This window comes from Scatophagus argus, chromosome 22, assembly GCF_020382885.2.
Source record: "Scatophagus argus isolate fScaArg1 chromosome 22, fScaArg1.pri, whole genome shotgun sequence".
Lineage (NCBI taxonomy): Eukaryota > Metazoa > Chordata > Actinopteri > Scatophagidae > Scatophagus > Scatophagus argus.
Genome location: NC_058514.1, coordinates 11,198,673 through 11,222,798, shown reverse-complemented (window position 1 = coordinate 11,222,798; position 24,126 = coordinate 11,198,673). Strand labels below are relative to the sequence as shown.

The 24,126-nt window shown below is 42.1% G+C and overlaps 2 protein-coding genes across 6 annotated transcripts; one reads left to right on the top strand and one right to left on the bottom strand.

Annotated features, from left to right (window-relative positions):
- Positions 1-2,695: 2,695 nt before the first annotated feature.
- Positions 2,696-17,117, bottom strand: brd1a (bromodomain containing 1a). 4 transcript variants are annotated; one of them, XM_046378408.1, is made up of 13 exons: positions 16,980-17,117; positions 13,321-14,740; positions 12,746-12,914; positions 12,274-12,405; positions 12,025-12,153; positions 10,123-10,435; positions 9,709-10,029; positions 7,872-8,453; positions 7,056-7,197; positions 6,768-6,901; positions 5,240-5,349; positions 4,609-4,763; positions 2,696-3,759 (listed from the first exon to the last, which is right to left on the bottom strand). In XM_046378408.1, the coding sequence occupies exons 2-13, from the start codon at positions 14,721-14,723 to the stop codon at positions 3,576-3,578; spliced, it is 3,774 nt and encodes a 1,257-aa protein (XP_046234364.1). In that variant the 5' UTR covers positions 14,724-14,740; positions 16,980-17,117; the 3' UTR covers positions 2,696-3,575. The 4 variants fall into 4 exon arrangements, with proteins under 4 accessions (XP_046234364.1, XP_046234365.1, XP_046234363.1 ...); XM_046378409.1 differs by lacking the exon at positions 16,980-17,117 and adding an exon at positions 15,634-16,602 and having other exon boundaries at positions 13,321-14,828; XM_046378407.1 differs by lacking the exon at positions 16,980-17,117 and adding an exon at positions 15,634-16,600.
- Positions 17,056-24,075, top strand: zbed4 (zinc finger, BED-type containing 4). 2 transcript variants are annotated; one of them, XM_046378405.1, is made up of 2 exons: positions 17,056-17,192; positions 19,285-24,075. In XM_046378405.1, exon 2 carries the CDS (start codon positions 19,478-19,480, stop codon positions 23,258-23,260), a length of 3,783 nt encoding a protein of 1,260 aa, XP_046234361.1. In that variant the 5' UTR covers positions 17,056-17,192; positions 19,285-19,477; the 3' UTR covers positions 23,261-24,075. The 2 variants fall into 2 exon arrangements, with proteins under 2 accessions (XP_046234361.1, XP_046234362.1); XM_046378406.1 differs by having other exon boundaries at positions 17,141-17,252.
- The last annotated feature ends 51 nt before the right edge of the window (positions 24,076-24,126 follow it).

Here is a 24,126-nt window from a genome sequence, read left to right as displayed (position 1 = left end):
ATAGAAGAAGCATCAAAAATAACGAAGAAGATTCGTGGTAGAGCTGGCAAGCTGCCGCTGCTGCTTGAGGAGGCCATGTTGACAGTAGAAAAGCTGCATTTACTGGAGAAACAACAGGTGAGACTGCTCACGGTTTAAGATTACAGCTCATTAATAGGAGAGAATATGGGGAACTTATATGTCCTCTGGCACTGCGGGGACTCAAACTTAAGCATGTTGTTCCAAATGAGCAAAGGCTTGCCAGCCTGTCTGTAGCTTGTGCAGCAGTGAACAGATGCTTGTCAGTGCTCTTCCTATTAATTAGGGATTAAATCCCAAAAACTCTTGTGGGAATCTTGTCCAATCAACCAACTTAAATGGTCAGAGCAGTGTTGTGAGGAGCACTGCCCTTAGCGGGAACTGATCTCCAAACCTCATGACCTGACACAGAGCCCTGATTGGGAGAACAGTGCTAACCACTGAGATGCTGGGGGGGTGCTGCTGCTGTAGAAGTAGCCTCTTGCATGCCTCTGTGGTTGAGAACACATAGTTAAGTGCCCTCTAGCAGTCCCTTCCAGTGTAAAGAACGTGATGCAGTGCTAATGGAACGTATTCAGTTCTTACAGCCAATACCACTTCCTCCTTTTATGATTTTAACTGTGAGGTCTCTCAGGGGTCCATTCTGGGCCCTCTGTTGAACCATAGTGTTTCCCATTGCTGCAATGTGGATGATCTATAGCTTTATGTCCCTCCCCAGTCAAGTAACTCATGCACTTTAGATAATTTAACTTGCTAACTTTGTAAAATTAAGTAAACATAAATGAGAAGTCATAATCTTTGGACAAACACATTCCACCAGCCTGCTTCACAGCAAGCTTGGCTCAGTGACTAAACTATGAGGCAGACCATAAGAAATCTTGGAGTAGACTCATATTAAGAGGGAGTCTCCATGCTTCTATTTTTTAAGTATTAGTTTTAAAATTTTACTCATCACTTTTAAAGCTTTGGATGGCCTCGCCCCAAGTTACGTAAAAGATTTACTGACCTCTCTTAAAACCTGTTTTAATACAAGGTTTATGGAATAAGATGTAAGTTACGTTAAGTTTATTATTATGACTATTATATAGACAGTCCTACATTCTAGAAAATTAGTTATCCTCTGTGTCCAAAAACGGTTCAATAGTTTAGAATTTCCCATGTGTTTTATTAGAGGTATAGTAGTGCTAACTTTAGATCTGAGTCACATAATATAACATTTGCTATCAGTCTGTAACTGTTTCACCATAAATACATCATAACTCTCTGCACTGCTGTAAGAACATGAGAATATATTGCACATTTACAAATTAAGATGAGAGCAGCTGCTGATACGCACATCAGAGCATTTTGCTTTCAAAGCTGAGTATTTCTGAATCAGTTACAATCATTCCTCCATTCCAAACTTCAATTATAAAATTATGATCTAAATAATTCATATAAAAACCACTGATTATGAGGATTATGAAATAGCCCACATCTGCTTAATGAGCTGCGCAATTTGATATTCATTTGATTTTTTTTTTATTTTAATTGGATGCCTAAAAAGTAACAGAATAAAAATAATATTAAACAAAAAAGGTGGTAGGATAAAAACCCTCCGCCGACTCCGTCAACTGTAAATCCTGTAATAGACTTTTTGAGTACTGACCTCACCATTAATCAGAAAAGTGTGCAAAAGACTGGCTGGATCACGTTTGGGTCATGCGATAAAGCGACATTTCCTGTCACAGTTCATAAGCTGATCCTTCTCTGCAGCCTGTTTTATATAGCTGGCAACCTATAGGACACATGTACATACTGAATTTAAGCAGACAATGATCAGCTGAGTATATGAGCAGGGTACAGTGCCATATGGCAGGTAGGAGGTTGAATTAGTGTAAGCAAACTGCCAGCCATGAAGGAGAATGAGTCCCTCTTGTGCCCCAGATATGTCAAAATAATAATAATAATTAAAAAAACTGAGACACATTTTTTCATATTTGTTTTATTTTTGCTTCGTTACAAAAAACAGTCCCAGCAACATTTTTATGACCTGATTAAAAAAACTACTACAGTTAAGTACAAAATTAATATACCAAAACTACCCAATGCTACCCAGAAAAAAATAGGCAACAGTATAAAATGAAATGTCTTGAAATCTACTACTACAAAAAAAGTTAGAAAAGGTTACTTAAAAAGAAGGCATGTATCCACCACAAAATGTGCCACTTTACCACAATCAGTTTGCACGTCCTTTCCTTGAATATAAAGTAATGCGAGTACTTTACAATAAGTTAACGTAGGCACATTTCCCTACGACTACAGCGAAACCAAGTAACAGTCCAATGTATCACATAAAAATACACTTTGCTTGTTTTTTTTTTGTTTGTTTGTTTTCTTTTTTCTCGTTTTTGGCGACAGTTTCACACATCACACAGAAAATGAATCACCAAAAAATTTCTGGGTAGCAACATTTTTGGTTTCTTGAGAACAACATAGGTTCACAACATCAGACTGCCTGTATGAGCTTCAGAGACTTCTTACATACTGTATTACTGTATGTTCAAATCATATAAATATATGAACAAAAGTAAAACTATTTTTTTTAATACAAAAAGATTAATGCCAAATGGAAGCTTACGATTATAAACTTCAATAACTTAAAAAATGAAAAAGGGAATACTTTCATACTCTTCAGAAACATGACATTTTAGCCCTAATCTCCTTAACACTAAGGCTTCTTTTTTTTTTTTTAGTCTTCTCAATCACACAGCACTGTCAAAATAGAATGCATCAAGTATAAATACTAAGAAAACTCCTGTACAGTACCCATTTATGTCAAAACTACAAAATAAGTTAGTGTCCGGCAACTGTACAGATTATTTACAGCTTAAATACAAAGGAAGGTGATTGCAAATGGAGATGACAGGTATGTAAATGTGACCTTGAAATGAATCTAGGCTTTGGCTACAACTGATTCGATGCAAGAAAAAAAAGGAGACATACATTTTTCTCCACTTTAGCTAATTTGCTAGCTACTAAATGCTTAATTTTTAATAACTTTTAACAGAAATGATGATTGGCTACCTGCCAAAATAACAAAACGAGTTGAATATCATCCACAGCTAAAAATGTGACGGTCAGAGTTAAGTTCTGACACTACAGATGCAGTTGGTAAGGCTACCAAAATGCCCCAATGTTTTGGGGGGGGTTTTTTGCCTTGAAATGATTGATGGATGAATGGAGTGAGGCAATGGATTTAAAAATAAACAAGAAAAGAGCAGTCTCCAGGCTTGGAGGTGGAGGTGGAGAGGAGAAGATAGACACATTCATTTCAGCAGCAGCCGTATCTCATCGGCACATGGTAGGAGTGTGCGAGTAGGAATGGATGAGGAAGAGGCACCACCTGTTACAGCAGGTGCCCAGTAAACATTTGAGTCTCCGGCAGAGACAGAGATACAGATGGGGGTGGGGAGGGGCTGGAGGAAGGAACGTATTTGGTACAGGAGAGGTACAAGTTTCTGTGTGTGTGTGCGCATGTGCGCGCGTGTGTGGGCAGAGAGAGTCAATGGTTTCCATCAGTCCACGTCACTGAGGTCGCTGACTGGCTCGTCTTGTACGATGCTCAGGTGGTTCATGGCGCGGCTGAAGGCGATCTGGACAGCCTTGCGAATGCTGGACGTGCGTCCTTCCATCATTTTGATCTTGTCTATGGTCTTGTCCATTCCCAGAGGAACCATCTTGGATCTAGGAAGCCACTGCCTGAAGGGCAAAAGATAGCATCTACATTAGAACACCTGCACAGCTTGAATGTGATTTAGAGGTTGTATTTTGCAGGAATACAGTGCTCTTTCACAAGAAATATTTCAACTAGTTCATTTATTTTTTGATAAACTGTTGGCCTGTGAAACTGAAAACAGTAAAGAGCATGTTTTGTTGTACCAACAGTACAAACCCTAAATATATTCAATATGCAATAATCTAAAACAGAAAAGCAGTAAATCATCATCGAACTTGGAAAAACTACAATCAGCAAACATATGAAATTTTTTCTCAATTACTTTAATAATTAATTGTTCCAACACTGGCAAAGGCGCTAAAAAAAAAAAGAAATGACAGATTTTCTGCAGGTATTTTTGCAGGGATATGGTGACAAAATCATCAGTAAATGCTTCAACCTCAGTTCCTGGTGTTCAAACTTAATAGTGCCAGAAATAGAAAAAGTAACAGCAGTCCTGAAACTTGCTACTGTGCATTTGAGTCATGTGCAGTGTGCAAGGCTTTCTGTTATGTTTCTTACAGAAAAATAAGGATGAAAAATCATTAAATGTGTGCCAAGACAAAAAATAGAACTGACTGGGGATGAAGGGCAATATGGGGATGTGGAATATTCTTTCAGCAGCAGATAAAAAGCCAGCAGCACTATCACTGTTAATAACATTTTCCTAATGACTGAAGTCCAGGTGAAATTTTCCACGAGAGCCATTTTGTTGTCTCTTGACAAGCGATGTCACGTAGCCACAGGAGAATAATGATCAGACAGGCTGACAGGTTTACCCTTGTAGAAACCTGCCGTCAGTTTAAATCATTCCCACAGACAGTGGCACTCACCAGCTGCGCTTGTTGTCGAAGAAGAGGACGAGGTAGAGTTTCTCTTCGGCTTTGTACTGCATCTGTTCTCCAATGCGGAGCACGTCCATGGGGGGCATGGGGATGGACACCCCGTTGTGCTGGCAGCCCACACGCGGCATGTGAGGGTCGATGATCTACACACAGCGGGGGAGGTGGGGGAGGTGGGGGAGGTGGGGGAGTGGGGGGGGGGGGGGGGGGGGGGGTTCAGACACACAGGCTCATGAATGCAAACGCATGGCAAACACTCAGGAATCACTCAGGCATATGGTAAGGATGTTTATACTGCACTGCACACACATACAAATACATGCACACTGGATTCTTCTCCTCATTTGTCCTTTCACGATAAGGTTAAATTAAACTGATTAACAATGAAAGGCTGCCACCTAGAGGAAAAATGGGAGACTTGGAAAAGTGGGCTTCCCCCCTCCCCACAACTGTCCACTGAAAACCAAAACGCACAGCTGTACTAAAACTAAAGCTTCATCCTGTGGGACAAGAGTGTCATAATTAGCTTCCAGTGTGTCTCAGTGTGAAAACATGACAAGGAAACAACAGAATTAAAAAAAAAGTCAATGATTGTCATGCTTTCTCTCCCACAAACACTCACCAAGGCAGGGTAGGAAGGGTATCCACTACATTTGGCCCAAACTAGCTTTAGGGGTTCCAATGCAACTGTTGCAGCACTAGCGGGCATCCAAATATTGCTGTTGCCAACCTCTATAGAAGCGGGAACAACACCAAACAAGTTATGTGTGGGTTCAAACACAGACAGAAACACATTTCCAAAGCCAATCTGTAAGTGCAGGAGCACACAGCAGGTCAGGGAGGGAAATTAACTTGTCCCCCTGTAACAGCTACCAGTGAATGACAGATATTAAACTGCACAAGCCACTTTTAGCATTTTATTAGCCAGAGATGAATTTCAGTTGAGGGAAGATTGTCCAGATGCTGACTGGTTACATGCCATGATGGCAGCCACAGTTTAAATGCTCACCAGTCACTGCCAAAAGTCACAAGATGTTGGCTGGTAGCTGCTGTTAATTTCCAACCCTGCTTTATTTTATAAGTATATGAATACCCAGTGTCTGCAAGTCTCAAATTACACTCTGAACGCTGTACTGATGCTGAAGCTAGAATGAAATATGAGTCCAATTCTTTAGTTCGACAGGAAACGTAGAAGAACTCTGCGAATTCTGTAGTTTTCACACCATAATTAAAGACAGTTCAAGATTTTACATAACTTGCAGACATATGGAAGTGTTCACATCAACTTACTGGCCATACTGATTACTGGAGTGCAATAGGCTACGATAAATATCATCTTTTCACTTTTCACATGTTAATACAGCAGCATCAATGCATATACTGGCTGATACACAAGAAGAAATTACTTGACAATCCAGGGAGATTTTACTGTGGGTAAACATACTGTTTTCTAATATTTAATGCTTTCTTTGATAAGATGATCAATTTTAAGGTGTCAGATTTCCTTTCAGGGAACAACTCTCCTTGCAAATTGTGTTTAGTTGTTTTTTATCAGTATAGACTAAAAACTGTGAGTAGAACTGAAGCACAGAAATTTAAAAGATCAATTAAATATCAATTCACTATATATATTCACTCTAAGAAAAACCTGTATGTTTGAAATGGTAGGTAAAATAGGTCTTCTGTGTACATAATGCTAACACACACATGCAGATTCTTCAGACACATTAAGCCAAAAACACACTGCCGCACCATGTGCATCGGATGCCACCCCTAGCACCAACAGGAAGTGCTGCACTGCAGTGCGCCAACAGGAAGACCACACACATTGTTCAGCAGACATGAGTGAATGACAGCAAGGAGAAGGCGAAGGAAGAGGAAGAGCCACATCAGCACAGTGTATTTATTTATTAAACCTGTTTGCCTTGTTGATACAGGCTCACCTGAAACAGTCAAAACTATAGAAAAAATGTACTGAAGTACAAAACTTTTATTTCCCTGGAAAACGACGCATTTTTCAGGGGTAGCAAGGCTGGAAATAGGAAAGTGATTTTAAGTGCTGCGTCAGTGAGCTATGGCGAGGAACAGGGGGCTGTTTTGACATGCGCTTTCGGCGGCAGTGTGTTTTGGCCATAATGAGACAAACTTACCAGCGGCGATACGTGCAGCTTTTGCAAAATTCCCGGTTTCAATGCAAGCGATTAGTTCGCTCTTATCATCCACAGTGTTTCTCCGGACCAGGGCGGGTTTCCCCTTCCCACATTTTGGAAGACTGAGAATAGTGCTAGAAACAAATAGGATAACTGAATTTTAAAAACAAAACATCTGGTGCTGATGTCCGCAGGGACCAAAGTTTTGGACGACTCGCTAACTGAACAACAGACAAATGCTTCCAAGTCAAATCAAAAGTAATTCGCATCTTATATGTGGTGGACTACCTGGTGCTTCCTGGCAGACTGCTACATGAGGAGATGGAGGACTCGGAGGCGCAGCGTCTTCGTGGCTCCACAGGTCTACTGGCTCTGTTAGAGGCTTCTACTTCTTTCTCCTCTTCCACCTCCAGAAAACCACTGGACAGACCTGACAGGAGACACAACATCATGGAAAAAGATTTATAACTAACAACACTAAACTTTAAACTTCTTTTAAACTTCAAACTTCATTGTCAGTATTTATTTATTTATTGATTGATTTATACACACGCTGAAATGCATTTAACCCATCATGCAGTGAAACATACACAGGAGCAGTGAGCTGCCATATAAGGCGTCTGGGGAGCAGCTGCGGGGTTAGGTGCCTTGCACAAGGGCACAGTCTGCTTCTTCAACCTCTAAGTCTGCTGGCACTACAAATACAAACGCCTGAATATGTATCCAAACCAATCCTGGAGAACGTGTGTGTGTCTGTATGGGCTATAGGCTGTTCAATCAACTTCTAGTCTTATGTAACTCATGTAAAAGAGTAAACAGGTGGCTGTGATCACTCGTAAGCTGTGTAACAGCTCAATGTGATGTTTGCACTGACAGTTCCAGGGTTTGGCAGCAGAGCTAAATACCGCTGTGCTAATTTAATTAGAGCCTTGAAGAAATGTCATTTTAATTCCAACACGTTTTAACTCAAAGAATCCTTTAGCCATGCAGATAACTGTGACAATGCTTGAGACAGTAAAAATATCGATGGCACATTAAAAAGTCACAGCCAGTGACACACAGCTGCTGATTTTTCCGGTGTACTCTTCTCTGTGCACTACTTACCAGTGTTGAGTCGTTTCACAGGGGACTCTCCCTCCTCTTCATGCCCTCCTCCCTCCTCCTCGCTGCCTCTGCTGCCGCTACGCTTCCTCTTCTTGCTGTGAAGTAGCGTCTCTAGTCTGGGTATGACCACTGACAGGAAGGATTTGGATCCCAGCTGTGCGCCGTCTTCATCTTCCTCCTCCTTTCCGCCCTCATCTTTTCCATCCACTTCATCAGTAGAATCGTCTCCGCCCATCGACGGCTTGTGGAGACTGGAAGCCTTTGACTTGCGGAAGAGAACGGCGGTGCGGCGGTTAACCGTGCCTGTGGGCTCGGCGAGCGTCGACGTGGCCACCACGCTCACGTCTCCGTCCATCAAAGAGTTCTGGAGGCTATCATGGGAGTAGCCGTTGAGGTGCGGGGTAGAGGAGAGCAGGTCTGGTATTTCCCTGTCAAATCTGATGCTCTTGCTGTGAGCCTTGTCTTCACAGTCTAGGGCGGCATCGATTGGTTTGAGGGTGGGAGGCTCTGGGTCTGCGTCTGAGTGGATGAGGGGAGGGATGGAGTCTGAAAGCTCCAATTTAGGAGGAAGGGACTTGTCTCCTGTACAAGGAAGAAGAGAAAAAGTTGTGATTTTGACCCCACAGCCAACATTATTCTGCCTCTTCCTGAGATCAGGACTCTGTGTGGGCCAGTCAAAGTCTTCCACACCAAACTCATCCAACCATGTCTTTATGGACAGTTTGGCGTTCACCAAACTGTTGCCACAAAGTTGGAAGCATAGCATTGTCCAAAATGTCAGAACAACATAAAATCTTTGACATGCTCTTTTAGAAGGACAAAAATTTGATTCATATAAAGTACAAACATATACAATATAACAAAATCACAAAGACAGGAAATATGACCTACAGTATAACACTATAATCAACCGCACCCACACTTTGCAAAAATGCTGACATTATCATATGGCTTTTGGATTTGTCACAAAAGTAAAACAAGGCGCTGTTTAGCATGGGACTGAGGCACATTTATAAATAAAAAATGAGAGAAAAATTACTTTTCCATTTCTCTTCTCCCCACACAAGCTCATTATAACACTATCTATTCAGAGATCAGCTCCACTGAGAGACACAAGTAACACGTTTTCCTTTACTGCTAGAACACAACAATCACAGTCATGCGGTCATAAACTTGTTACTTGTTAGGAATTTACAAAAGGTTTTGTGTGTCACTATGAATTTTCAGTTTTAGCAACCCTCTGTCACACAGTCAGAATGACGTTCGTGAGACTTAAATCTATGGTGCCATATGAACAAGAAATCTGCTGTCTCTGTCATACATAAACTTTACCGGTGCAACAACTATACTTAAGTATGGCCCAATGTCACCTTTTAGACATTAAAAAGTAATATTATCACCAATAATCCTATTAACATTCAATGGTTTTAGTTAATGACATAGTTAGGATGGTTTTGGTTTTGTTGATTCACACCTATGGCTTTGCTTTCCAAAATAATAGGAACTTTTTACCAAATTTCCCCTAAACAACAGACTCGTGATTTTGTGTTAAAGTAGCCTGATAACCAGACTTAACAGCCGTTTTGTTTCTTTGAATCGCAAAAAAAAATCTGAGATGTGGACGGCACTTCATAGGTCTGGAATGAAACGAGCAGCAAAGACAAACAAGGTGTGGAGTACGGCATTAAACTTTGCTCTCTGAGGCTAATCTCCGAACTCTGACCTGCACTTCAGGCTATTAAAGACATCTGGCTTTCTTCACAACAACAGAGGCTGTTTGACAAGCAAGGCATCAACCAAAAAAGTCACTTTCTAATGAAGCCAGAGCTATACATACCCTCATCATCAGGGAAATGTCCGTTGGGCTTCGATCTCTCTTCTTTTGATTTAGCCAGCTCTGGGTAGGAGGCAGCTAATGAATATGATGCAGATGTTGAGGGGATTGTGGAAGAAACCAAGTGGTGGTGGGAGGGGAGGACTCTCCTGAGGCTCATTTCATTGCGCACGTCATTGATGGTCTTTTTGAGCAGCTTCAGACGCTTGCTGCGGGAGGGGCTGGACTTCATGGCACAGGTCAGGTCAAACTTCTCCAGGAGCTGCTGCAACTGCTTGTCCAGTGACAGATGCTGCCGATTGGCTGGCACTAGTAGGCGGTCCACTAAGGAGAAATTTAATTAGTCAGTAAGGGACTGTAACAGCTCAGCACATTTCAACAAGTTAAAGAGGCATGTGTCTTTCCTACAGCTCTTACCGTCCTCCCAAGAAAAGGATGGTGGGGCTTTAATTTCAGGAGCTTCAGGTAAATGCATGCCAGTTTCTGTGTCGAAGCCGATTTTCTCCACATCTCGCCGGGCCTTTCTAAGCAGGGCCCCGCCCTGGTCTCGGAGGCGAACGGCAGCCCGGTAAAAATACGTGTCCTTTGAGTTATATTTCATGCAATTATCAATAATAAGGTTGAAGTCATTCTCAAACTGCTCCAAGTTATTGTAGCCCTGTGCATCGATGCGTTGTCGCATGGTGGAAAAGTCCATTGGGTGCTTAATGTGGTCAAGGTAGTCGGGCACCTATGGGAAACACAATGGGTTACTTTAAAATTACTCATTATCTAAAATGTTTCGAGACATGATCAATACTAATCACTTTTTCTCCCCACATAATTAGTATGTTAAAACTTAAAGGTTTCAATGTCAACACAAAAACTTTCCACACATTCTTTGCTAACCAAGAAAATTAATAATCTACTAGAATCAGATTCAAAAGCAAGAGCTGAACGCCCAACATGGGGCTCGAACCCTCGACCTTGATATTAAGAGTCTCATGCTCTACCGACTAGCCGGGCATTCAACTGAATGACCCTTTGCCTTTTACGGTGTTGTGCCAGTGAACTGTGCACTCAGATTACACATTTACCTCAAGAGGAAGTCACATGGTTAATGACCTGAATCCGTGTGATCAGAATGTGAAACATAAGAGCATGTAGTTGTTTGCTGGTGTGTTCGAGTGCACCTTTTCATCCATCCATGCCACTATTTCAAAGTATTCCTGTTAGTGTGTTTTTATCCTGGCAATAGCACAACAGCAAAATTCAAAGGGATGTGTTGAAAAACAAACCAGGAAGTCTGCTTTGTAGCCTTATCAAACAGGAAGTGTGTATTTGTTTTTTCTTCGTGGAGCTCCCTCCTACAATGCTATAATTTTCAATTTTCAGCTTTTGCACACAACAAATAACAGCGCCACAGACTAAGATAAAGTCCACCCCTAGAACAGCCACAAAACAAAATCATCCCTTAAATAATGCAAAAATAAGGTTGCTAGTAATCATATTCTTCTACAGATAAATGATATAGGTGAATTTATAGTATCCAAAGGACAAACTACACAAGGTTTGTGTGGCCGAACCAGAGGCTGTATACTATGATGGATGACATGAGAGCTCCCCAAAAATAAACACAGTACACCTTCATCGCCCCCTGTTGGCTGGCTCCAGTAAAATCCAAAAACCAGTCCCTTCCACATAGCAGACTGGACCAAACTAAAAACTCAAAAAGTCTGTGAATATTCTCATTCATGGAGGCTTCAGAGACAGTCTCTCAACGACTGTCGTTTGGCACAATAGGGCACTAACGAGCCTATGATACCACTGGCCATGTGAACGCCTCCACAGAGGTTAAATACCTGGGTCTCCATGAGAGGTGAAACGTCTTCCAAGACAAATAACTAAGTCCAGTTGCGTTCGATTGAATTTCCTTGAGATTAAAACTCAAAGCAAAATGTCTGTCTGTTCTGTCATTTTAGGTCATTGTTGTCACATTGATGTATGTTCAAATCTTCAGTTTTCTAAGAAATGTAGTTTTAATTAGTTATTGGATATTATTAAAAAAAGGGGGTTATGATTATGGGTTATGATATGTTATGATTGACAGCTGAGGGCTGCTGAGCGTTGGTTCAGACGAGTGTATGAGCGGGAACTCAATCCCGCTGTTCCACTGCCCAATCACTACTGTGCTGTCTCAGGCTCCCGAATGACATCATCTGCGCAAGATGGCAGCACTCATATCCAGGAAATTTGGGCTTCACTTTTTTATGGTGGGAGGACATTGAGGTGTGCCAATGGACCAAACACAATAGCATTTAAAAAATGTGTAGGGTTTACCTCATTGACATCAACTGGCTGGGTGAAGATCCTGGCCTGGTCTTTTGACTGGAGCTGGTCCAAGAGTGCTCTGAGCAAAATACTGAATGGAGTCAACTGCATTTCTAGGAGTGTTTCCTGCTGTTTAATCTATTACACAGAAAAAAATAATTAAAAGATCATAAAGTCTCACTTATTTAGCAGAACTTCTCTGACCACAGGGCAAGTCAGAAGCCCACTCATGCACCCACTGATTCCTCATATTCATACCTCTTCCCTCTTGAGCTTCTCCCTTTTGCGGATTAGCTCCAGCAGCAGCCGGGCTCTCTCCAGGTCATGTCGGAGGCGGTGCCATTCCTTCAGTTGCTCCTTCAGTGCCCTGTTTTCCTCCTCATTCTGACCCTGGAGAAGAAACTGAGATTAAAATAAATACATACAAACATGAAAGAATCTAAAATGATCCAAATTGCAAATCATGCACTCATTTCCAAAGAAACTCTTTTTTCCATACATCCTCAACTCCATCTTCTGTGACTTTATGGCACACGGATCAATATTTAGCAATAAACTAGCATGTATACACACAGTATTGTTTTAGCAGCAGAACTAAAGTGTTGAAAAGCATATTAGGCCAAACCCTGAAATGTAAAATGCTTAACAAAACATATTTCAACCAGCCAAAGTTACTATTACTTTGGTACAGGGCAAAATTATGACTGAAAGCCATCTGTGGTTGACTGACAGATGAACAAACCGGCTGTGCATTCTTCTGAGACTGGAGGCTTGTTTGAAGGCGTCTAATGAGGGGAAGCCCATTCCTGGATTGCCTCTTTAGTGTCCAGTAATTCAGAACCAGCTCAACAAAAGCTTTCTTCTTTTGGATTGACACCTGGTTCATAATGGTTTGTAACCTAGAAGAGCCGGAAAATGAGTGTTAGATGTATACAACCAACAACTAGAATGTCAAAAGAGTCCCTTGCATCTTCTAGAATGACACAAGTATATTCTTTTAGAAAAGCTGGCCAGCTTTCAAAGTAATATTAAAGTAGCAACAAACAAACATTTGACTAGCACTCAATAGAAATGCATTAAAGCAAGTCCCTAAGGCAAACATTTGCCAGTGTCACATGCCCAAATTCTTCAGCGGCCAATGCCTGTGCATCAACAAACATACGTCCTTGAAATGACATAAAAACTCTTTCCGATATTAACACTGTGACACAAAGCATCAATACTGTATAAGTAAATGTAACTCCATATGCCACTTCCAACTAACCAAATCCCACACCTCCCATTGTTAACACAACTCAAGTATACCTGTGAGCAGGAAAAGTAGGCACAGCAGCAGGGGTTGCATCCTCACTTTCAGGTTCAGGCTCAGGCTTCTTGCTCTTACTCTTCTTCTTCTGCTTCCCTTTCAACTGTCCTTTACAGTCACCTTTGCCTTTGTCCGCTTTCTTACAGAGTCCATTTTTGGGTTTAGCATCATCATAGATTGTAAGAGGCCTCCTTACGCATCCATTAGGTGTGTGAGCTCCACAGTAGGCTGTCTTTCTTACAGAGATTGTGGGCTCACCTGTTTCTTTTACCTCTTTGATTGGCTCCATCTTCATAAAGAGGCCAGCCTTTTGGGCACAGCTAACATGAAAGGCGGTGTAACAGTTGGCTTTGTGGCATTGGATGCATGCGCCGACACCTTTCTCCTTGCAGAGGTAGCAGGTCAGCTTCCAGCGGGCTGGCGGAATGTGCTTGACACCATCAATGGGTTCGATGAAGGTGGTGTTGGAGAAGCCGACTTCTGGGACCCAGAGTGCGCACACCACATGGCCCCAGCGATCATCATCTGTCTTCTTCACTGCTCCACCCTTGTTGGGGCAAAGTATGCAGTCTGCAGGCTGGGTGGACGACTGGAGGCAGTGTCTGCAGAGCCACTGGCCCTCAGGAATATAAGGTACTCCATAACATTCCTGGTGCACAGCCACATTACACATGTCACAAAACAGGATAGCGTTGCTGTTGTGACATTCCCCATCCATGCAGATGCAGCAGACAGCGTCCTCATCAATGGGAGCTTGCTTTTCGCTGTCTTGATCCAGGCTCTCCAGATACAACTCTTTCTCAAAGCGGTCAATGAGGAACTCAAAGACATTATAGGAGACCTGACTGACCCCTTCACTTCTCCTCTTTTCATTGACCAAATCAAGCCAAGCATAATCTTCCTCATCCATGTCATACTCTGTTTCCTCATCCAGCTCTTCCTCTGTCTTCTCTGTGTATTTATAAAAGGCAGCTGGACGCTTAGGAACTGCTGGAAGGTTGTATTCCACTGTACGAATTTTAGGCTCTGGAAGTTTTGGACCAGCATTAACACTGGCATGATGCCCACCGCCATCGCCATGACCAGTGATGCCCAGTGCAGCGTTTCTCTTCTCCTGGTTGTTTTTTAGTCTGACTGACCTCAAAAGAACCTGCTGCTGTGGCTTCTCAGCATTCTCCTTATTGCTGGTGCACTCCATCATCTCCTGCACCATGGGGTCATCATCTGAGATCACATCCAGCTTGTCATATATGCTGATTCGATGGATGCGGCCATCGATATCGAATTCCACCATACGCTGTGCCTGGGCATAAGTCAGGATTTGCTTGTTGGGAGAAGGCTTGATGGGAGACGAGGGCCTCTGCGGCACCGAAACCCGGTGCTGCCGAGCTTTCTTCTTCATCTTGACGCTCCGTGTTGCTGTGATGAGACAGAGTGTGGTGGAAGAGTTAGAGATCCTTGCAGTCAGGCAAGTTAAACCAAGGGCTGAGAGGGTGAATACATTTTACTGAGGTGTAAGGAAAAACAAAGGGTATAATCATTATTGTTGTTGTTGATGTTGTTGTTAACTTATACAGTATTATGTGATGTAGTCCACACTTACTTACAACTGTCATAGAACAAATCAACCTAACAGCAATGTAACTGACAAAACCTAAACTGCTTCCCACAACGACAGGACAAGTATCCATGATAACAGTTGCTACAATAAGGTACCTATTTTACACAGTGTAATAATGTATTCTAGCTTAATAAAATGTCCTCTGGACCAAAACACAAGAAAAAAAAGTTTAACACTATGTCATCTCAACACATTATAGATTAATAACCTTACGGTTAACCAGCTGATATAGAGGGGAAGAGGATGGTGCAACTTTGATTGATGTTACTGCTTCAAACCAAAGTAACTATATTGCGACCTGTAATGTAGTAGTCAGCTGTACGTTACAGATTTGTCAATGAGCTGAGGCATTTAACTGCGGTGGGAGGCGGCCACACCGGGCACTTCCACTAAGACTGCGCAGGAGTTAGCACTTGCCCTTTTGGTGCAGAGATGCAATTGCCTTTTCCGAAAGGACAGAGTGGCCAAGTTGCGAACAATAACATTAGCTAGCCAGCTAACTAGCAAGAAGAGCTAGCCACCCTTTAAACGGAGCAAATGGCGTCAAGCAAAACAAGAGCTCTTTAAAAAAAAAAACGTTCGCTCATTCATACCAAATGTGTACATTAAACACGTATTTTCCAGATGCACAATATGCCTTCTTATGGTCATCGCCCAAAACAGAGAATGCATAGAAAACCAAACCACATACCTCGGATTGACGAACAGTTTTGCTAGCTGAAGAAGACGGTAGCTAGCCAGCAGCCTTACAAAGCAATGGCGATACGGCCTGCTAAGTGGCTCTAATTCCGCACACAATGTTCTCATCCAACGAGCGATACTGGGATCTTTTCAGATACTAATAAAAGACAAAGATGCCTGCTTGGTGCCTGCAAAGTTTCGATAATAAATTTACCGAAAACATACAATCATTTGCTTTGTGGACCATTCATAGGTTTGAGTCGATCGTTAGCCACAGTCGACCAGGAGCAAAAAGCAGTAACAGCAGCAGCACTACGAACGGCTCATCCCCCAACACAACAATGCGTTTCACCAGACAACTCCCACCCGTACGCACTACTCTACGTGTGACGCTGGAGGTCATGTTGCTGGTGAGTCGTAGATTTCACACAAAAGCCCATCTGTCACACAATCAATGCATTGCCTTTGTCAAACCTTACTAGCCGTACACAAACAAAGCTCCAAACAAAGCGCGAATCGGGGCAGTAGCACTATATGAGGTGGTACCCATCTCTGTTTTGGCTCTACGCACTGGGGTGTTAAGTCACAACCAATGGGTATGACTTTCAAATGGATTTGTCTATCTGTCATGGTTTGGGCCATTGATTCAGCATTTCTCCTCTAGTCACAGAGGCCAGCCAGGACACAGGCAGAACAACAACAAACCACTGCTGAATGCCCCACCCTGGTGACCATTTCTCCCCATACGGATTCCTTGTGGACAAGAAATCTATCGGTTTAAAGCAGTAACAACGCGTTGGGATGATAAAATAATACTGGTCTTATTTGAAATTCGAACCGTTGCTTCAGACTGTGAATGCAACACACCCCAGAAGTCATGTGCGGGGTGAGCAGTAATTATTTTGTAGTAACAAGCTACCGTATGTGATGTCGATTTTGTTCTTTAGTTCAACGAACAGTCGGTTCTTTCCAAGTTGAGTTAGTAGCCGAAGTTAAATGCAGTTAACATGCAAACCGAGTCACTGAGTTTAATTTTTTTTTCAGTTTCAGTTTTTCAGCAAATGTTCAAAAAAGTGGACATACGTCTATCGGATATATTATATAAATAACACTACAACTACAACAACTACTACTATTATTATCATTAATATTATTGAGGTTACTAATAACGTGTAACCGTTCCATTAATTAACCTTTACTGTTAATTACATGTTCTCGCTTGTTATATATATATATATATCAAATAGCATACCACAATAGACTTCTCAAATGTCATTTTCGCGTATAACTAAAATGAATCATAGAAAAATCAAAGTAAATCATGGTGTTATGTGACATATTACTTAAATGCATTACCCCCCTCGCCATAGTGAAGACCCTGCGCCCGGTGACATCATTAAAACATGTTCCTTCCGTCCGACGCTGTGTGGAGCTGCTTCGGCCGAACGTGAACGGCTAGCAAGCCAGGAGACAAAAGCAACAAAGTGAACCCCCCTCCGGATCAATCAAATGTGTCATATTTAACTGTTTAGGAGCCGAAACCTAGTGATCTCAACGTCATACTTGTCAGTAAGTATCCTGACCACATGTTTATGTCCGAGAACGGTGTAATGTGGGCAGGACGTCGTGGTGAGTACTGGTCTGATTCGGATCCCGTGTGGTTCGTGTGTTTCCATGGCTGGGTTCTGCCTCGCCAGGTTAGCTAGTATGTCCTGTGTGTGGCCTAGCTGGCAGCTAACCAGCTAGCAATCGTGGTGTGGTCCGAAATTCACCAAGTGCTTTTCCCAGACCACTACAAGGTTAATGGAATAGTTGTAGAAGTTACATTGTCTTGGATATTTGTACTACACGTACTTGTGACAGAAGTGTTGAACCTGTGCGTTGTTTTAAGTGTTTATTAACCTTGTGGCTAACGCAGTTAGCACCAGGATAGCCACTGTGGTGTTTACTGATGATGTAGCTTAAATGCCAGAAATGTTTCACTATAACTACAAATATTTTATGGTATGGGGGTCGCAGAAGTTTGTGTTAGCCGTTGTTCAGCGAGGGTGAAAGCCGGTATAAAGATAGCCATTTACAAGTTGCTGTGTTGTGTGAACATGAAAGCGATTCAGCGTTGGCAATTTTCTGCTGTCCTCTCGCATCTTCCTGACTAGCACTCAAGCCAAACCCGGAAAAACTATTTTTCACAGCTTACTTACGAAATGGATTAACGTTGCTTTTCTTTTTGGATGCGTAATTATTTTAAGTTATGTGTTAATATTCAACGATATAATTGGTTATGGTGGCCACATTCGTGAGAATAGATGAAGTTGAATGAACGTTAATTTGTGGGACCATTTCTTAGAGATTGCTACACGTTGCCGCACTTGGTTGATACTTGTGTACTTAGGCAAATTTGTCAGAGCTTAATAGTATGTGTCCTGTATGTATACGTGCAGTATCCCTCTGCTTGGTTTTGTCCATACTGCTTGTACATGTATTGTAAAGATTTAAAAAAATTAAACTAAGCAGAGTTTAATTTAAATGTAATTAAATTAAATGTAGATCATGTGTGTTTTTATGGATGTTTCAAATACGTTAGTTTCCCTTAATTATTTTTTGCTATATGTACAGCTGGTTGATCTTGATTGTACTTTTACACAATTCTTACTGACATTAGCAAAATAATGATGGATAGACTGTACATTCAGATCCAATACCTGGGGCTTTTGAGAGATTTGATAACTAAACACACCTCATATTCACCCACTTACCCGTTTATTCTGTACATGTAGTTAAAACTAATATAGTCTAATGCAACAGCCCTGCATTAAATACTACTTACATGAAGATTTTATATATATATATATGTGTGTGTGTGTGTGTGTGTTTAAAGTGCTTAAGAGAGTTGATGATTCAACTCAAAAGTCATTTTGAAGGCTGTAGATTGTGGTTTTGTTTAACTCTTGCATTCTATTTGAAGAAATTTCCGATATTTTCACCACTCCATTTAATACACCTCTACAGCTCTGTATTGTAATCCTTATTAAAGTTGTGTACAGGTATACAGTTTTAAAGGCTGGCAGGAGAATAACTTGTGGTGATGAGAACAGGGTATTACAATTCAGGAAGCTGACTTGAGCAACAGCTCTGTGAAAGAAGCTCGGAGAGGTGTTCCTGCCCTTGATGAATGATTACGATTTCCCAGTTGGCTACTTGCTAATGTAAGCCTTTGGCTGTGAATGTGGATCCTCCAGAGCGCCTGAAGGCCGGGCTGAACCTGAATATGTAAATCAGACAGTGGAGTCTCACAGAAACCAAAATTAATATTGTGTTCAGGCAGCGTTTGCCAACTAGCACATTTCAGCATTGCCATGTTTATTATCGCAGAGTTGTTTTTCAAATGAAAATCAAAGTGGTCAATAGGGGCAGAGTTTTGTAAGCCTTAATTTTACGGCAGGTGTTGTGACTTTTATTGTCAGTGTAACATTTGTTGCTGACGAACCTTGTATATAGAGACTGGTTAGATCAGTTTTAGAAAATAAAAGCAAAATTAAAATATTATATACAGGACTTGTGTTTTATTGTTGAATATCTGTATTACCTATTGTTTAGGAGTCTTGTCATTTTTAAAAACAGACTTTGATCACTTTTTTTTCCCCCCTCATCTTCTCTCTAGGTTGTGTGCACAGAGGTGGAAGTACTAAAGTCATAAATGGAGAGGGACAAGCAGGCACCCTGTGTCTCAGACTGCCACACACTCATTACAACACCTGCTTGATAACTGCGTTATCGATGACTACATCTGAAAAAACTGCTTACATTTGACAACGCAGACCTGACAATTCTACAGAAACCTTTGGGCTGCTGCCATGGATGGGGAGGAAAAGGTCTCTCACGTGAGTGAGGGTGTGGTCAGTGAACCTAACGGCTCCATAGAAAGTAAAAAAAGAGAGGCAAAAGGAACCTGCCTGACAATTGAGGGCCAGGATGGCTATGTGTTCAAATCCTACAGCATTAACCCTCATGAGACTGCGGATGCAAAATCGCCTGCTTGCTCCTCAATAACACTGGATAAAGACTCTCCCGGTTCATTTAATTTATCTTCTCAGGATGACAAACAGTTGGAGTCGGATCAAGCAAGTGAAACCGACCCAGCTTCTCCCACTCTTTCAAACAAATGCCTGAATGCTGACACTGAGGGAAATATGGAGAGTGAAAAGTATGATAATGGTAATGAAGAAAGTCAACATATCAAAGAGGAGACTGGGGATGCCGATGGAATGGAGGAGGAAACTCCGGATGATGAAAGGCTAGCATTTGGTAGCTCAATTGGCCCTTTCGTAACTAGGGATGGTGAAGACTATAGTAATTTACTAAGTGGATACACAAGCACCCTTTATGATGTTGCCATGGATGCTGTCACTCAGAGCCTTTTGTCATCTATGAGGAGTAATACTAACCCAAGGAAAAAATCTCCTGCATGGAATCATTTCTGCATATCACCACGAGACAGTACCAAAGCAATCTGTTTATACTGCATGAAAGAGTTCAGTCGGGGTAAGAATGAGAAAGACCTCAGCACAAGTTGTTTAATGAGGCACGTACGAAGGGCTCACCCCACTGTCCTTTTACAAGATGGAGCAGACGCTTCCTCAAATAATCTGACTAGCTCCCTTGCCTCATCTTTGATACCACCCTCCCCAAACTCACCAAAAAATGGAGACTTATCAAAAAGCATTATTTCTTCTGCCTCAAAGAACACTTCACCGTCCACCTCCTCAGCCGAAAATTCAGATCTGTCATCCAAAGAAGTGTTGCCCAAAGTCGAACCAAAACTAGACACATATGCCAAGACTGACTCTGTTGGCAGCACACTGTTATCCTCACATTCCAATGAAAACAACCTCGAAGACACGTCAGACGGAGGGCCCGAGCGATTTCCTGGGACCCCTAAAGGTTCGAGTTCTCGTCGGAGATCAGCTGTATGGAAACACTTCTACCTGTCACCTGCTGACAATTCCAAAGCTGTATGTATCCATTGCATGAATGAGTTCAGTAGGGGTAAAAATGGAAAAGATCTAGGGACAAGCTGTCTTATTCGTCATATGTGGAGAGCCCACAAAGAGGTTGTCATTGAGGAAAATGGACAGGGCAATCACATTCCCCCACCCTATACAAACCCACCGTCACTATTGTCCCGCACACAACTACAGGATCCACTGGAAATAAAAAAGGAATCACCCCATCTTCCATCCTCACCAGAAACCATATCAGATGAATTACCCCAAAACATGGAAGAAAGCATGGATATAAAAGAGGAATCTGATGAGGTTATGCATCTCTCAGGGCATGAGTCCTCTCTCAATCTCTCCTTCAAAGCTCAAGGGGAGGATACACCTTTGACTTCGTCACCATGCGACCTCTCTGAGGGCCCCAGCCTCAATCAGGATCATTCAGTTTTCCAGCAAAACAAGAAAATCATGAAACGGGTGAAATCTGAAGTGTGGCACCATTTCATAGTGTCACCAGTTGACCAGTTAAAAGCACTGTGCCGTTACTGTCCGTGTGTTATCAGTCGGGGGAAACGGGGTGACTTTGGAACAAGCTGTCTGATGAGGCATCTTATGAGACGCCACCCTGATGTCCTCAAAAACCAAAAAAGCACAGACGAGAAGGAATCTTCCCCTCATCCCTACACCAATCTCACCACATCGGATGCAGTTTCAACCAAAGAAACTGAGAGCCCTGCCAGTGAGAAAAAGCCACAAACCCTGCCTGTGTTCAGCAAAAAGACGTCAAAACTGTGGAACCATTTCTCCATTTCACCTGCTGATCCCACAAAGGTGGTTTGTTTGCACTGTAGCCGCACAATTAGCAGAGGCAAAAAGACTACAAACCTCGGTACAAGCTGTCTCTTCAGGCACATGCAGAGGTTTCATGGACATGTTCTTGAAAGTAACAATACTATCTCAGGTGATGCACCCTCTGCTGACATTCATGTTAAACAGGAGCTCATGGACACTTCTGTTTATGAAACGGAACAGAACCGTGAAAGATTTGATGAACACCACCCGGTTGCCAAAAAAATAACCAAACTTATTGCAGAAATGCTCGCACTGGATCTTCAGCCATCAGCTATGGTAGAGAATACTGGACTGAACAGACTACTTGAGTACCTCCAGCCTCAGTATTGTCTACCACCCTCCTCTTATTTTACCAGCACTGCCATACCAGATATGTACGAAAGGGTAAAGGACGTTGTGCTGACCCACCTGAAAGAGGCTGAAGGTGGTGTTGTTCACTTCACAACTAGTATTTGGGTCAGTAGCCAGACAAGGGAATACCTGACCCTTCGTGCCCACTGGGCGACATACGAGTCAAGTGTCAGACCCCAGGGTCAGGACTTTCACTGCTCCGCTCTCCTAAGTGTCTCACAAATAGACTGTGATCATGATATGCATGATATCCCAAAGCAGCTGGAATATCTGTGGGATTCTTGGATCACCTCATCAGGACTGAAAAAGGGTTTCATTGTAACTGATAACAACACCATCAGAAACACCTTGGAGGATCATGGCCATGTCACCATGCAGTGTTTTGGACACACTATAGACCTCATTGTTAGCGAAGCCATAAAGAGCCAGAGAATGGTTCAGAACCTTCTGAGTATTGCACGAAAGATCTGTGAGCGTGTGCACCGCTCAGCAAAGGCCAAGGAGAAGCTGGCTGAGCTCCAGAGGGCCCACCAGCTGCCAGAGAACCAACTGATTCAGGATGTTCCTTCCAAATGGAGAACCTCCTTTTTAATGCTGGAGCGGCTGGTGGAACAGAAGAAAGCCATCGACGAGATGTCGATTGAGTGCAATTTCAGGGAAATGATTAGCTGCGATCAGTGGGAAGTAATGCTGTCAGTCTGCAATGCACTGAAACCTTTTGAAGTCGCCTACAGGGAGATGAGCAACCGCACTGCCACTCTGGGACAAGTCATACCACTTATTCACATCCTCAACAGAAAGATTGACCTGCTGTTTGATGAAACTGTGGGCATAGACAACATGCTCAGGTCTCTGAAGGAAGCCATGGTGAGCAAAATGTCTGCAACTCTGCATGACCCACGATACACCTGGGCGACCATGCTGGACCCACGATACAAGACTTCATTGTTCACAGAGGAAGAAGCTGAGCGATGTAAACAAGATCTAATTCATGAACTTGACTTGTCCTCTTCTACCTCAGTGGCAGTTAAGCCTCCACTGCCCAATGGCTGCAGTGAGGCCCCTGTTTCATCCAAAACCTCCCATGCAAACAAGGACAACCTCTGGTCCTTAATGGCTGACATCCGACAAAAGATAAAACACGAGGAGAAGCCAAAGTCCTCAGAGCTGGCAGTGCTGGAGTACCTTGAGGAAGACATACTTGATCAAAGCTGTGACCCCCTCGACTATTGGAACCTGAAAAAGTTCCTGTGGCCTGATCTTGCCAAAGTAGCTGCCCGTTACGTGGGCTGCCCTCCTAGCATCGTCCCAGCAGAGACACTGTTCAGCACAGCTAGTGTCAACTGTACTCTAAATCAGCCCAGGCCTTCACTGGAGAACATGGAGGGTCTGCTGTTCCTCAAGGTCAACCTCCCTTTGATTTATTTTCAGTACTGATTATTGCTGACCATTAACTTGAAAACCCTTTATCAAGGACCAAGTTGCATAGCTGTGAAATGGGGGTTTTCTGTTGAGCAAAATGTAAAATATCAATTTATACACTGATTCTCAATGCAAAGGCCAGATTTAAAGGTTTTATTGTATTCTGTGTACTACTGTTAAAACACTTTGGAGCTGTTGTGATGAAAAGTCTCAGTCAAAAGTGTATCAGGGAGGGAGGGTTTTTCTAGCTGTAGGGGTTGGTGATAATGTGTTTGCTTGTAAATTGGTGTTCTTGTTTTTCCATGTCTACTCTCTCCTTGTGCCTTATCCAGAACTACTTCAGGTCAAAATGCTGTAAATATTTTGTTAAATTGAGCAGATCATGTCAGGATGCTTTTTGATTATTATGTATTCATGATAGATGCAGAGTTGTTTTCTGAATGAAAACATGGCCCAAAAATAAATGCTGTGACTGAAAGATGTTTTAAGTTAATGTTATTTAATTTTCATTGTGAATTTGTGGCTCATGGTACTGTCATTTAGAAATAGACCTTTTTTAACTTGCTTAAATGTTTTTAATAAGATTATGTATAATATTGCTGTATTTTCAGAATAAGCAGTTTGTTTGGAACATACAAATTTGTCTCTTAAGCACAATTTAAGTTTATGTCCAGGGGATTAAATTATGGGTTTATTATTTAGTAAAACAATGTACTGTACATTTTTATATTAAATGACTTCGGAACCTAATTTGATAAATGTTTTCGCATTGAGACTGGAACCATGCAAATTTTGTGGTCATTTGTAAATAAAGGTTTTCCTTAATGCAATATTACAGAGTATTTCTTTTTTAAACTGGTTATCAATTAGGGATGCACTTT

Bases quoted from the DNA above. Each gene is read 5' to 3' on its own strand.
- brd1a (XM_046378408.1), bottom strand. From the start codon at position 14,723: ATGAAGAAGAAAGCTCGGCAGCACCGGGTTTCGGTGCCGCAGAGGCCC. The intron at 12,154-12,273 runs GTATGAATATGA...TCTGTGTAATAG, and splicing joins AGAAGCTCAAGAGGGAAGAG to ATTAAACAGCAGGAAACACT. The intron at 10,436-12,024 runs GTAAACCCTACA...TGTTTCCCATAG, and splicing joins AGCCAGTTGATGTCAATGAG to GTGCCCGACTACCTTGACCA.
- zbed4 (XM_046378405.1), top strand. From the start codon at position 19,478: ATGGATGGGGAGGAAAAGGTCTCTCACGTGAGTGAGGGTGTGGTCAGT.